The sequence below is a fragment of the Phasianus colchicus genome, chromosome 1 (assembly GCF_987193195.1).
Source record: "Phasianus colchicus chromosome 1, bPhaCol1.hap1.1, whole genome shotgun sequence".
NCBI lineage: Eukaryota > Metazoa > Chordata > Aves > Galliformes > Phasianidae > Phasianus > Phasianus colchicus.
Genome location: NC_143436.1, coordinates 54,910,640 through 54,924,103, shown reverse-complemented (window position 1 = coordinate 54,924,103; position 13,464 = coordinate 54,910,640). Strand labels below are relative to the sequence as shown.

At 42.0% G+C, this 13,464-nt stretch overlaps 1 protein-coding gene across 1 annotated transcript in view; it reads right to left on the bottom strand.

Annotated features, from left to right (window-relative positions):
• Positions 1–2,246: 2,246 nt before the first annotated feature.
• Positions 2,247–13,464, bottom strand: part of APPL2 (adaptor protein, phosphotyrosine interacting with PH domain and leucine zipper 2) — a 33,933-nt gene continuing 22,715 nt past the window's right edge. The window contains exons 10-21 of the mRNA XM_031600040.2: positions 9,667–9,825; positions 8,278–8,466; positions 7,940–7,982; positions 7,804–7,860; positions 7,608–7,696; positions 6,546–6,698; positions 6,369–6,421; positions 5,556–5,730; positions 4,879–4,915; positions 4,614–4,754; positions 4,391–4,438; positions 2,247–3,790 (exon numbers count right to left, since the gene is read on the bottom strand). Coding sequence (XP_031455900.2) covers positions 3,662–3,790; positions 4,391–4,438; positions 4,614–4,754; positions 4,879–4,915; positions 5,556–5,730; positions 6,369–6,421; positions 6,546–6,698; positions 7,608–7,696; positions 7,804–7,860; positions 7,940–7,982; positions 8,278–8,466; positions 9,667–9,825 — 1,273 coding nt within the window. The 3' untranslated portion in view covers positions 2,247–3,661. The remainder of the gene's footprint in view (positions 3,791–4,390; positions 4,439–4,613; positions 4,755–4,878; positions 4,916–5,555; positions 5,731–6,368; positions 6,422–6,545; positions 6,699–7,607; positions 7,697–7,803; positions 7,861–7,939; positions 7,983–8,277; positions 8,467–9,666; positions 9,826–13,464) is intronic.

Below are 13,464 nucleotides of genomic sequence, written 5' to 3'. Positions count from 1 at the left end.
GACTATTAAGTGATCTTACACTTCATGAATACCTTGTGCCTAACTGCAAGTTTCAGCTTCAACCCTGTCTTTCTTAGCCTTTGTAGGTCCATTGCCTCTCTGTGTTGTTAATACAGTCTTAGTTTCCTGGTTATTAACAATAATTGCACTGCAGGCTTCAGAAGCTGCTGAACACTGTGAGAACTCTGTGTAAAATTTAACATCTGTTAATGCCTGTGAGCAGAGGTTCTTAGATTGTGCAAGAGTTGCTCAGATTCCTGACGTAAGTAGCTTGAGTTAGCTTAACAGTGAATTCTGAATTCCACTTCCATTGAAAGACTCAGTTGTGTTTTAATCTCCTGGAATATAAAACACTTTGAGGTTTTACTAGCTAGAATAAACTACTTTAGTCAGTATGAGAATTATTTTGGGGGTTTTTTTGGCCCTCTTAACTGTACTTAATTGACAGTCTTTTTCATCTCTTCTAATTAGAAAAAAGGTGATGTTTTAATACAAATGGCTCAAATTGTTCCGTCTGCTCTTTGGCCACAGGTTGGCTAAGACAATTCCTGGCAGGCTTTGATTCATCCTTTCCTGCCAGTGAGTTCAGCATTTAGAGAACTGGGGCAAATGTTTTGCTTACAACTGGACAGGATGGGCTGATAAGAAAGTCCTTTCATTAGTTCTGAAAATTTGACACAGAAGCTTTGTAAGCTGTCTAAATCAGCTGGCCTTGTTCATATTTTTGTTACAACTGCTGAGTGCCCTAACTAATGCTGCATTGCTTCATTTTGCTTTTTTTTGGTCATAATTTACATGCACTTTCTTTTTTGACCACGTGGTGCCCGCACTGAACAGTTGGAGTAGGGTTGCTGAGAACAGCAGCAGTCTCAGTGCTTCTGCTGATTGCCATCATGTTGCAGTAGCAATGTATGTATTTCCATATCCTTGTCTCACCTCAAGTCATGTAAGTTCCAGCTCTTCTCTAGCAATGGCAGAACCATGCAGAGCATTTGTTTTCCTTCAGGATGAATGTGCTAGGTAAATAGATGCAGTCAAGCAATGACCTGTGCTCTAATTATTGAAGTCCACATTTGTATTTTCCCTTCTATGATTTTTGGACCGATGGGATCTTAGCTAGGTAACACTCTGCAGTTTGTTATGTGTGGTGAACCAACTCATGGCATTCTGGTGATGGAAATTCTACAGGAAAGACAAAAGCCTGTTTTTATAGAACCCTGATGGATGGTGGGACCTGAATGTATCCTGTATGTGGCAAAAGTATATACATTCATATGAATATGTGCAGTGATAATAGAGCTATTCTTGCTAATAGAGGACTGTAGTTCATTATAGTTACATTTTATTGTCATGTAGCAGCATATATATGCAGAAAGCTTTTGTTACCTGAAATATCAATGAGGTGGGTCCTGGTTTGGGATGGTGCTCCTGTGTCAGTGAGTCACATCAAATCCTCCCCCCAACCCCTGCCCAACTACCTGGAAGGGGTGCAGAATTCTTGTGGTGCTATTTTCATTGCTTTTACCCTCCTGCTCTGATTATAGGAACAAAATGGAACCCAGCGGGTTGGCTGGAGATGAGGATGGATCTAAAAAGAAAAAAATAATAAAACTCTCTAAACGAAATGGAACTTTGCTGCTCACTGGAAATTCCCAGAGGTGATGAAGGAAAGGGAGGATGATAAGTTTGCTGCAGGGATGTAAAATGAATCTATTATTTTCCTTCAGGGCAGGCACAGAACAGGCTGAAGGCTGTGTCCTGGGCCAGGGCTGTTGGGGGCAGAAGTGGTGGCAGCAGCTCCCCTGGTGGCCTTGCAGCCTCTTTGTGATGGTGCTGGGCCCTTTTATGCCACAAGCCATAGGGCTGCATAGGGGATGCAGAGCACAGCTGATGCCCAGAGTTGCATTCACCCTGAGGTCAAAAGGCATTGGTCACTGGTGGTGTAGAGGGTGCTTCACTGGGTTATGTCTAGCTTTGGTTGGAGGGTCCTAGAGGTCCTAATGAAGTCTGTAATTAGAAGTAAATTTGAGTTTTCATCGGATGTCTGTCAACAACAGCTATTTTCAGCTTCTCAGGTACAAAGGACCAAATGTAACCATGTTTCCTAACTCACTGTACAAAAGGGTATTTTGTTACCTCAGTCTCTTTGGTGTGTGAGTAGAGTACCTATTGTACATAAAACTGTTAATAAATACAATTTTCAGAACCTCACTCTTAGTGTCTTCAGTAACAGAACTGCAGGAGGGTTTAATTTCTTTAATAAGACAGCTCCAACTTTTATTGACGAAGGAATGCTTGTGTCGGTTACCAGCAGTTTTCTTTCATGGTTCTTACAGTCAGCAAACCAGCTCAATGAATTTATTACATGTCAAACACTGCAAGCTGTACTCATCCATCTGCCCTAGCACAGATTGCTTACAGAAAACCTAAATTCCTATTAAGTGCTTGAGATGAGTCAAATTCAGTTGCAAATTTTCAGCTGTTTGTTCCATCTTGATTACTATAAGCCATGCCCCATAAGGCCTCCCCCACCTCTTTCTTCAGTAACTCCCATTTATTTGTTTGTTCTTGCCAAGTACAGCTTCTCATGTCTTCAGGTTAAGCTGGAAGGAGAAAGAAAATCTAAACTTCTTAGCTGGTATGTATGGCTTCTAATGTCAGGAATGTGCAGTGAAACTAGTCCATGTGCTGCAGCCTGCTCGTCTAGCATTTTATTGCTCAGCTTCTGAAAACTGAAGATTGCTGGTAGGCTCCAATGCTGCATGCCACCATCATGTTAAGAATACAAAGAATTCTTTGTTATAAAATTACTTGTCCTACAAGTTGTCTCCGCAACTTCTCTTAAAATTAAGATCCCTAAGCACAGAAAAAACCGCACTTGGCCACTGTGCCCCACTGCTGACTGCCTCTGATGTCTGCATGTACTCACAGCAGTAAACCAAGGGGGTACGTTGTGCCCATTATTACATGATGGAATGTGAATGCGGTCCCCTTAAAGGTAAGAGTAGGCACTTAGATTTGTTTTGTAAGCTTATTCCAGCAATATAAAAATAGATTATATTAATAGGAAAAAATTTAGTGTTTAACAAATTGCTCTGTAAATAGGCTAGCACAAAAGATAAATCTTGTTACGCTTAAAACTAGACTAAAAATAACTTCATCTGAAAATAAAGTAAATAGTGCATTTTAAACCTTCATTCAGATGCACATAATCATGCAAACTATAAAAACTGACTACAGGAAGAAGTTAGGCCTGATGCATTTCCTAAAGGAGCTGACAGCTTACAACTCGTGCTCGTTCCAGCAGCAGTGAAGGCTGCTCCCTGTGAGCCTGCGGAAGTGATGTTAACCCTTTGTGGCTGACAGCTGTGCTGTCTGAGCTGCCAGCAGCAAGGGGCTCATGCTGGAACATTGCCTAAGAATGCCAGTGTCCCAGGCCCACCTCTGCACATTCACAAATGCAAAGATTTCCAAAGGCCAAAGTTTTGCTTTTGTTCACTACAAAGCCCGAGGAACCTCTGCAAAGATGCTGCCATCCCCCTAGCAGGTGCCAGAAGCTGTGGCCTCACGTGTGCACAGACGATTTAAAAACAGAGATTCTTGTACAGCCTCCCAGCTTCTCCTTGCTTCCAAACAGGCTGGAGAAAACAACAAGAGTTCTTCATGCTTCTGACTCCTCTCCTTCTTCACGTGTGGCTCCATCCTCTTCCGATTGATCATTCAGCAGCACAAACTTCCCATCGTTTGTGAAGGGCACAGACTTCATCAGCTGAGCTAATGCTTCTGGGTCCTGAAGGAAAACAAAAGTTCAGTAGGCAAAAGCGATCTTTTAGAGGAGCACCTTTTCTCCAGCACATGTTAATGCTTTGCAACTTGAGGTTTTTGTGTTGTTTTTTTTTTTTTTGACAACACTTAACATAAAGGTTTTATTGGGAATAATTCTGGCTTAAGGTTTTGAAACGTAATCTCTATCAGCAGAAAACCTCTTAGGTAAGTAAAGAAGTCATTATTTTGAGCCTTATCATGCTTTTCTCACCTGCCACTGCTATAATTGCTGAAAAACAAGGAGAAAAAACTTCAAAAACCCAGTTCTTATTTAGTGTGCTTACTGCATGTGACTAAAAGCTCATTTCCCTCAACTTGTTCTATAGTTGCAGTGGTGAAAACATGCAGGAAATGTTACTGCAGTGGTGTCACGTCTTTACATGAATGTGTTCATACAACAGGCTGGGTAACATTGCCATTTATTTTAAATGGAAAACCTTTTTTTCCCCCTCTCTCAAGGAAAAAAGGATGGGAATTCTAACTTAGAAGTGAAACAGTAATGGGTGGAAAAAGCAGAAAAACATGCAGCAAAACAAGCACATCTGTGAGGAATTGATATGCTTACCTTCTGGGCCTCTGCAATTTCTTTTCCCAAGCTAATGGCATAGCAGATCTGAAATCAGAAATGTGGGTAAAGTTCAGGTTTTTGTTATTGATTTTGCTGCTTAATCAGGATTAAAACAGAAGTATCAATGCAAACTTAAATAGGGGTGTAAAAGGAGAGGCAGAATACTACTTCACTGTAGTATTACATAGAAATAAAGAACTTTAACAAACATTATGCAAACCTTTTCTCCTTCTGTGTTGCTCTCAAAAACATATGCACTCATGGATTCTTCTCCTGGGGTCTCACGGAGGTGGACCACAAAACCAATCAGTCTCTTGTTATCCTGATGAGCAGCAAACTGAGTCACAGTGGCAAGTTCAAACTGGAAAATTGTAATAAAAGCCTTTTTTAATCAGCATGTAGCTGGCTTGGTCAAGTGCTCAGGCTCATGGGCCTAAGCATTCAATGCTGTGATAGAAAACCAGATTCAAAACAAAGTTACTTACGCTGGCTCGTGTAACTTGTGTTTGAGGATCTATTAATCTGTAATTACATGTAGGGAAAAAAAAGTAGATGTTTTTAGAGCAATTCTTATCAGTAACATCAAGGTGCTTTATAATTATAAGGCAATCACTGTATCAATTTTACTGATGAGGAAACATATGCATGGAATCAAATGTTTTATTGTGATTTCAAGTCAGTCAATTGCAAAGTTTAACTCCAGACCAACTCCCAGCTGTTTAACCTGTTGGTCACACTGACCTTTGAAGTCACCAGCTGGGTGAGCACCCAGTGGGCACAAGCTAACACTGTATGTGTGTGTACGAACATGTGCTCCACTTAAAGTCTTGTCCAAATATACTCTACGGTGACACTACTGAAAACAGGACAGAGCAATGGTTCTTCTGCTATTAGTAGATGTAAGGTAAGAGAATCTTTTAATGCTTTTTTTTTTTTTTTTCCCAGTGTATTTGTAGGATTTTTACAGCCCCACTGCCCCCTCTACATTTTGGCAGGATGTTCTTAGAACTGAACTCAGGAGGATATTCTTTTAAGTGCAGTCAATCTCAGAATCTCTCTCCCTTGAAGGGTGCATTTCTTGGAGAGGCAGAAAAGCCTCATCCCGAGTTTCCCAAAGAAAACTGCATACTGACAAGGGTAAGTAATGAAGATTTTGCAGTACCTCAGGTTCTTGCTGGTGACCATGAGATGAGACTCAGTCATCCGGAATATGTTGTGGATCGCACGAGCAGCTAACACTTGTCTCATGGCTTCATAAATCACCTCACTTGTGTTGTCTGACTGAACAGCCATGGATCCTAAAAACCGAACGACGAACATCTGCTGCAAGAGTGAATCTGGAAGATAAAAGGCATAACTTCTTTCACTGTGCTACTTCCATTTTCTAGTAGTTGGAAATATCGATGGAGTTACTTTCTTTCCCCTTGGAAATACAGAGACAAACATATAAACGTGTGGGTGGTGATTGCCTTCTATGAGCCAGGTGTTATTCTGACCCAGTTTTAAACTGCTTCAAGTGGCAGCAACTCAGAATGCTACACTTCAGCTGTGCTATGGCAATCTGGCAGTGCAGTCTGAGACACAGGGCAGGTACCAGGCATTGCACACTCCCATGTCCTGCAGCAGCTCAAGGTGCTGCTGTTGCTGATGGTGTAGAGGTGCCTGCTTCTCATAGCCCCTCTGTGAGCTATCCTGCTTTGCAATGGGACAGATCTAAGAAGACCAAATCTTTTTGCCTGTAAACTTTTGAAATAAACATAATTTGCAATACAGCTTGGACTGTCGAAGAAGAAAGTGTTTGGATTCACAGGCAGTGATATTTAACAGACAGGTTTCTGAAACACAGCCAGCTTCAACTATACTATGGGTTGCTGCTCCTGCCAGGATGCCAGGTGCTTTCATTAAGAGACACTGGAGAGGGCTGAATTAAGCCTGAGATCATGGCTGCTTTTATCTGGGAAAATGAAGCACTGACCTTCCTCTTCATCTTTGCTACCATCTTCAGACTCCCCAAATGGGTTTGCACGCCTAAGAAAGAAGAATGAAAACTATCATGATAGGTTCTGGTCACCACATATAAATGCTGTAACACCTCATACTCCCCTCCAAAAATCACTCTGCTAAGGTGAGAAATCACCATCTCTGACCTTACCTGCCACCTCTGTTCTGGTCCAGGAATTCTGTGGCAGGCAGTACAATATCAAACTGAATCGGTGTTCCAAGAGCAATAAGTTGTGTGGAGTCCTGAATGCCAGCTGATTCACTAGGAGTTGTTTTACCATTATCTGTATTCTTTACATTCTGGCTAAAGTTAAAAGGGGGAAAAAAAAAATTTAATCAGTGATACCTGACACCACATCTGTGCTTTGGAAGTGAGATAAGATTATCCCAAGATCCAAAGTGGATTGAAGCAGTATTCACTGACATAGACCAGTATTACTGAGGTCTAAAGTAAAATCTGTCCTATTTTTTATACCTACAATTATTTAGAAACAAATAAATATTGATATATTGATACATTAAATGCTAATGCAGATCAACTCTGTGTGGACTGACTGCCAGGAACATGCTTCTGTTTGCCTCCCTGCCCTCTGGTGGCCATATTTGCAGTCTGGTAACCAGTTCATACCGCAGAGACCTGGATTTGTTTCTGAACGTGCAAAATTCAGGCCAGTCTTTGAGATCTTATATGGCCACAAGCAACGTGATAGTTGAGAAGTGTCACATACAGATCTCTTCCTGCATCTTCTTCAAAGATTGATTGACTGACTTGAAAGAGTACATGAGAACAACAGTAATTATTTTGACAGCACAGTGAGGCATCCTCCTGTGACAGACTGACAGGAATTAGTTGAGATAACGTGCAAGAATATTTCGGTGTACAATGGGAGCTCTGCTGTATTATCCACATCACAAGTTGTTCCTTTACTGCAAAGCGCTTAGAAGTAAAGCGTGTTTGTTTTAGAAGAAACAACAAAAATGCAGTGGCAGCTACATGGAGCTTCAAGGCTGGGCTGTGGAATAGTAAGCATTACCCTCAACTCTTTGCATCTCTTCTGGCTTTCAGCAGGTAACTTTAGAAGGAACTTGCTGGAACACATAAGACAGTAAAGGCAGGGGCTAGATAGAACCTTCTCCTGGGTGACTGCTGCCACATGAAAGGAGTGTGACTGAGCAGGCAGCAGTCTCCTGTCCATGAAAGTGAGTGCAGTACCTGGGATGGTGAGCTTCATGTTTTTTGGCAAAGCTAGTAATGGGAGTCACTGCCTGTAGGGCTGTCTGATTTAACTTGATTGCGGCTGCCTAGGAAAACAAAACAGAACAGAGCAACATTGGATGCATTGTCACGTAATGAACAACGGTAAAGCAAATGGTAAGGAATGGACTGAAAAATGGAAATGATCTCCCACCTCTGGATTGTCGGTGAGATAGATCTGTCTGGAAATGTTGTTGATGGCACATATCCACTAGAAGGCAAAAAATGAAAGCTTAACACTTCACGCTCACATTTATACAAGAATGACAACATTAAGACAATATTTTTACCTCCTCGTATTCCTTCCTGCTTTCTGCTTGAAGAGTTATACCCCTAGAATTCAAACACAGTATATCAGTGCCAGCAGTGGACAGGACTCCCAGTCTTACAGTGTCAATAGACTCCATTAACTTTTAAAGGAACAAAAATCACAAACAGGCTGCAGCTAAAGGATGCTGCCTTTGCCCTTCAGGCACTTGTTGGGGAAGATGGGAATGAATACACTCTTAGTTAACAACCTTTCAGAAACCCAGAAAGGCATACTATTATAGCAAGCGATTTTTACATGAAACAGTATCTGAACAGGCAGGTGTGACTGGCTGTCCTCAATAAAGCCTGTCTCTCATACGTTTTGCCTGTAGGAGTAGTGATCTGAAAGCAGTATCTTCTGTCTTCGCAGTCCACAGCCATAACAGAGCAGTTGTCCAGGTCCTGAATCAATCCTCCAGCTACTGCGCCCCTCGGCTGACACATCAAGTTGCCACCTTGGGTGAAGAAGTACAGTCTTTCCCAAGTTGTAGTCACCAGCCCTGTTTTACTAAAAAGAAGATGCAATGATAAAAACTCATTACTATTTAAAAATGACTCCCCACGACCTAAAGAAACTTCAAATGTACCCTGAACTTTATGTTCAGGCGTGCAAAATTTTTAATGATGAGAAGTGAAATCAATACCTATTCCTAGCAGAGATTAATCCTTAATCTAAGATGAACAATTAATTTCATAGAATGGTTGAGGTTGGAAGGGACATTTAAGATCATCTAGTTCTAACCCCCCTGCTATAGGCAGGGACATCTCCCACCAGATCAAGTTGCTCAATCCAGCTGGATGGGGCTTTCTAATTCTAAACATCCCAAGGTAAGAAGATCCTCTGCAGTATCTCCTAGTTATGGAATACGTGAGTTGTTAGCATTGAGTAACTGACATGAAATACTATCAAGCTTCATTAAAAAAAAAAAAAAGTATTTATTTTCAAGCTGATGAGCAGCATGAGCAATTTTGGAACAGAGACATCGTAAGGGTCTTCTGCAGTATCTCAAAGCTTATTTGCCTTGCTATGAAATCCCTTCTGTTACATTGTAACCCAGCACTTAGAATGCTGCTCAAAATCCTAAGTATCCAATACAAGAAAGACAAGAAAAAAATATTGTAAGTAAGACAGAAATGAACTTTTTTCAGTTCCAAAGACCAGGTTACCCTATGCCACCTAACTTTGCTGCTGTATACACAGCTCATCTGGAAGGCACTGGAAGATTTTATTTGGAAAATCTGCAGAGGTAACTCTATGTATGGCATACATTTAACTTGTACGGTCCGTAAAACTTGTATTTATGCAAAGGAGGTGGCTTATGAAAACCCATATTAAATACAAAAGATAGCTGTTCTCTGTAAACACTTTGTTTTCCTGAGCTTGAAGAATTAGGAACAATCTGAGCCCAGACATCACAGGCTTCTAACTTTTACCCAGCTAATCACAGAAAATTATCCCTGAAGGCAAATTCAACCAGAATTTTCTGTTTTCAGGGAAATTGTATCAAATGCCTCTAATTGGATTTAAGCTTCTCAAACGCATTTTCGGAGGTGACAGAGACACTTAGGAGTTGAAGGGTAAAGCTACCACAGCGATTCACGAGCCTAAAACATCATTATCTGAGCAGTCTTGAAGACCTAAAAAACCCAATAATATAGCAACAAGTCAGCAATTACAGAAAGCAGCAGGCAGCAACAACTGTCTTACTTTCTAAGATTAAGGTAGCCAGCCTTCTGGATGAGATTCCTATTGATAGCAGGTGAAGTTACATCAGAGTCTGGGGTATAAACAGACTCATTAACTGAAATTAAGTCCTGCTGGGATATCCTCATTTTCTCAGCTTCTGCATCCAACTCTCCCTGTATGCTGAGAAACAAAACAAAACAAATTCAGAGCCACCATTAGTCAGTTCATAGCAGGATATAGATAACATCTGTGACCCAAGATGAACAAAAAATACCAACTGAGATTATACATGAATCCATTTAAATGCATAAAGTATTTGAGTAAAATCTCCTATCATTTGGCAGAGTAATGAATGCAAAGATAAACTTTATTTTTAGATGAGATTTTATAGAAAATGTAATGTAAGACAAGGTCAAGGTGGCAATGGGGAGCAGCAAGCACAGATTTACCAAGGATAAATCATGCCTGACCACCCTGACTGCCTGCTGTAACGCAATGTCTAGCTTGGTGAGTGATGAGAGATCAGTGGTTGTTGTTTCAACTGTCATCAATCAGCAAGACCTTTCCCATGACTTCTCATAGTATCCCTACAGCCAAACTGGTGAAATGTGAACTAGAGGACTACATGATGGGTAGGAAATATGGCTGGATTGTAGAAAAGATTAAAGTGTTATGATGTGATACAAAGCCTAGCTGGTACTTGGCTATTAGTTGTGTTTCTTTTGGGTCAATACCAACGCCTACAGGTTTACAATCTTAATGAGAACAGGACAATGGGACAAACTGTACCATCAGCAAGAATGCAGATGTCACCAAATTGGGAAGACTAGTTGATAGAGTGCAGGCTGCTCTTCAGAGGACCTGTAGTTCAACACGGTAGAAAGAAGGGATGCCATTCAGAGGGACCTCAACAGGCTTGAAAGATGGGCCTGGGTGAACCTAATAAAGTTCAACACAGCAAAGTGCAAGGCTTTGCACTTGGGCCGGAGGAATCCCAGGCATCCATACGGACTGGAAGGAGCGGTCCTTGAGAGCAGCCCTGTGGAGAAGGACCTGGGGGTCTTGATAGATGAAAAGCTTAACGTGAGCCAGCAGTGTGCCCTTGTGGCTCGGAAGGCAAATGGTATCCTGGGCTCCATCAGAAGAGGGGTGGCCAGCAGGGACAGGGAGGTGATTGTCCCCCTCTACTCTGCTCTTGTGAGGCCCCATCTGGAATACTGCGTCCAGGTCTGGAGCCCCCAGTACAAGAAAGACAGGGAGCTGTTGGAGAGGGTCCAGAGGAGGGCCACAAAGATGATCAGGGGACTGGAGCACCTCCCCTACGAAGACAGGCTGAGGGAGCTGGGCTTGTTCAGCCTGGAGAAAAGAAGGCTGCGGGGTGACCTCAGTGCAGCATTTCAGTACCTAAACGAAGCCTACAAACAAGAGGGGAGCAAACTCTTTGAAAGGGTAGATAACTGCAGGACAAGGGGAGATTTAGGTTGGACGTCGGGGAAATTCTTTGTAAAGAGAGTGGTGAGGTGCTGGAACAGGCTGCCCAGAGAGGCTGTGGATGCCCCGTCTCTGGAGGTCTTCAAGGCCAGATTGGATGGGGCCCTGGGCAGCCTGGTCTAGCATTAGATGTGGAAGTTGGTGGCTCTGCATGTGGCAGGGGAGTTGGAGATTCATGATCCTTGACGTCCCTTCCAACTCTGGCCATTCTGTGATTCTGTGACCTTGACAAATTGCCCAGTGGGCAAATGAGAACCTCGTAAATTTCAGCAAAGGCAAAGTCCTGTCTGGGATGGAAAAATCCCATGCAATAGTAAACACCAGGGGGCATCTGGGTAGAACGATTTCAGCAAGGTTCTGCAGAACAAACCAGCACCATGCTCTTAAGGTAAAAAATGCCAGCTACATCCTGGGCTGCATGAGCAATAGTACAGTTAGCAGCTCACTGAAGTCATAATTCCCACCTATCCAGTGGTTTGCAAGCCTCCAGTAGGACACTGTGTCTAGTTGTGGTGCCCTGGCACATTAAAGTCAGAAACAAAGAACAAGACAGTCAGGAAAGCAGACCATGTGACATGATAAAAGGCTGTAGAATTGTTTTTTCCAGCCTTATGAAATGAAGATGAAGAGGAGCTAGCTTGATAACCTAGTGGGAGAGAATAAAGCAGTTTGAGACAGATGGAAGCAGATGGAACCAGCCCTTCTTGGAGGTGTGCAGTGTTATATGAAAGAAATGGACACAAGCTGTAGCAAGATACTGTACACGTAAGATAGAAAGAGACTCAAAGTTCAACTGGACACAGCCCTGAGCACTCTGCTCAAGCAGGTCCTGCTCTCAGCAGGTGACCAGATGACCTCTCAAGGGCCATCTGCAGCAGCAGCTGTCCTTGGACTTCCAGAGAAACAATACCAGTAAATGTTTGATTTCTTCTTTAACTTTACCAAAATTGAGGAGTTATCATCACAGAGTCATAGAAACATAAGCGGTAGAAGGGACCTGTGGAGATTATCTACTCCACTCCTGATGCTAAAAGAGGTTCCCTGGAGTAAGTTCCTAGGATATTAGGAAAACTTATGAGGTAGGAAGTATTTGTATTAAGAGTATTTGTCATTGCTCACCTTAGAAGCATTTAACACTGGACACCTATGCTTTAAGCATCTTTGACCCCTACTTGCTGCCCTTTTGGAGTACATGATTATGTGATACAGGCTGTGCAGAGCCTGTATTTCTTAAAAACAAAACTGCCCTGGCATTTTTGGAGTTCTTGAGACTGAAATCCTCTTCCTAAGGCCCACCTTTCTTATCTTCAAGATAGAAATGTAGGAAAACCTGTCCATTCTACATACACATTTGTGGCAGCTAAACCAAATGGTTAGTGAGAATATTTCAATAGTTTATCTTTTCTAATGCGTTTTGACACTGCTAGCAGCATTTACTATATAGATTAATATACTTCTAAATATGAAGAGTCAGTTTCACAGTCAGCTTAAACAGATGCAAGACTACATCAGTGCTGAAATTCTGTAACAGCAGTGGCTCTCCTCAGCTTGTTCCAAAGGAAAACAAATCTTACAAAAAGCTTTCAGCTTGATTAGCAAGCAGAGCTGACTCACTGAGGCCTTGTGATCCCCAGCACTAAAGGAGGAAAGGAGTGGGCAGCACGTTTTTCAGTGGCTGTATAACCTTTAGTAATGAAACCATGTCCTGTGTCAGTAAGTGCTTAGCTGCACAAAGCCATTCACAATTCTGCAAGCTTCTCTTTGGGGTCTTCCAAAGACGTCACACAACTGCACCAGTTACATTTGAGTTGCCCTTTCCAGCTTTGCCGCATGACAGAAAAACATCAAAACCAGACCCAGACAAACATAGCAGTCTATTTTTGCTTCCATTCAGTGTTGTGTCCTATCTAGAACACAAACGTCAGACTTCTCAACAAGTGTTTATTTTACAGTGACGATCCAGTGGTGAGATCCTCCCCATGCCTGTAAGACAAGGCAATGTGCCTACTCTTAATGAAGGGCACTACTTCAAGGGAGCTGAAAGCCCGTCCTCCAAATTGTACAAACACTATGCAGACTGTAGAGGAATTTATCTCAGAATTGAGCTCAGAAAGAGATATAAATAAGCATAAAGTTATAGGAAATAAAAAACGATATAGAGAAAGACAGTCTCCTACACAGGGAGATTACTTATAGCACTGTTCTCAAATTAACAAGTATGCATTATTTAAAATGCCACCAAGTCAGAATAAGTAATGATTTGGATATACTCCAGTATGAAAGATATGAAGCCATAAAGCAAAGGGTTCAGTTCAGTGTTCCTGCTGA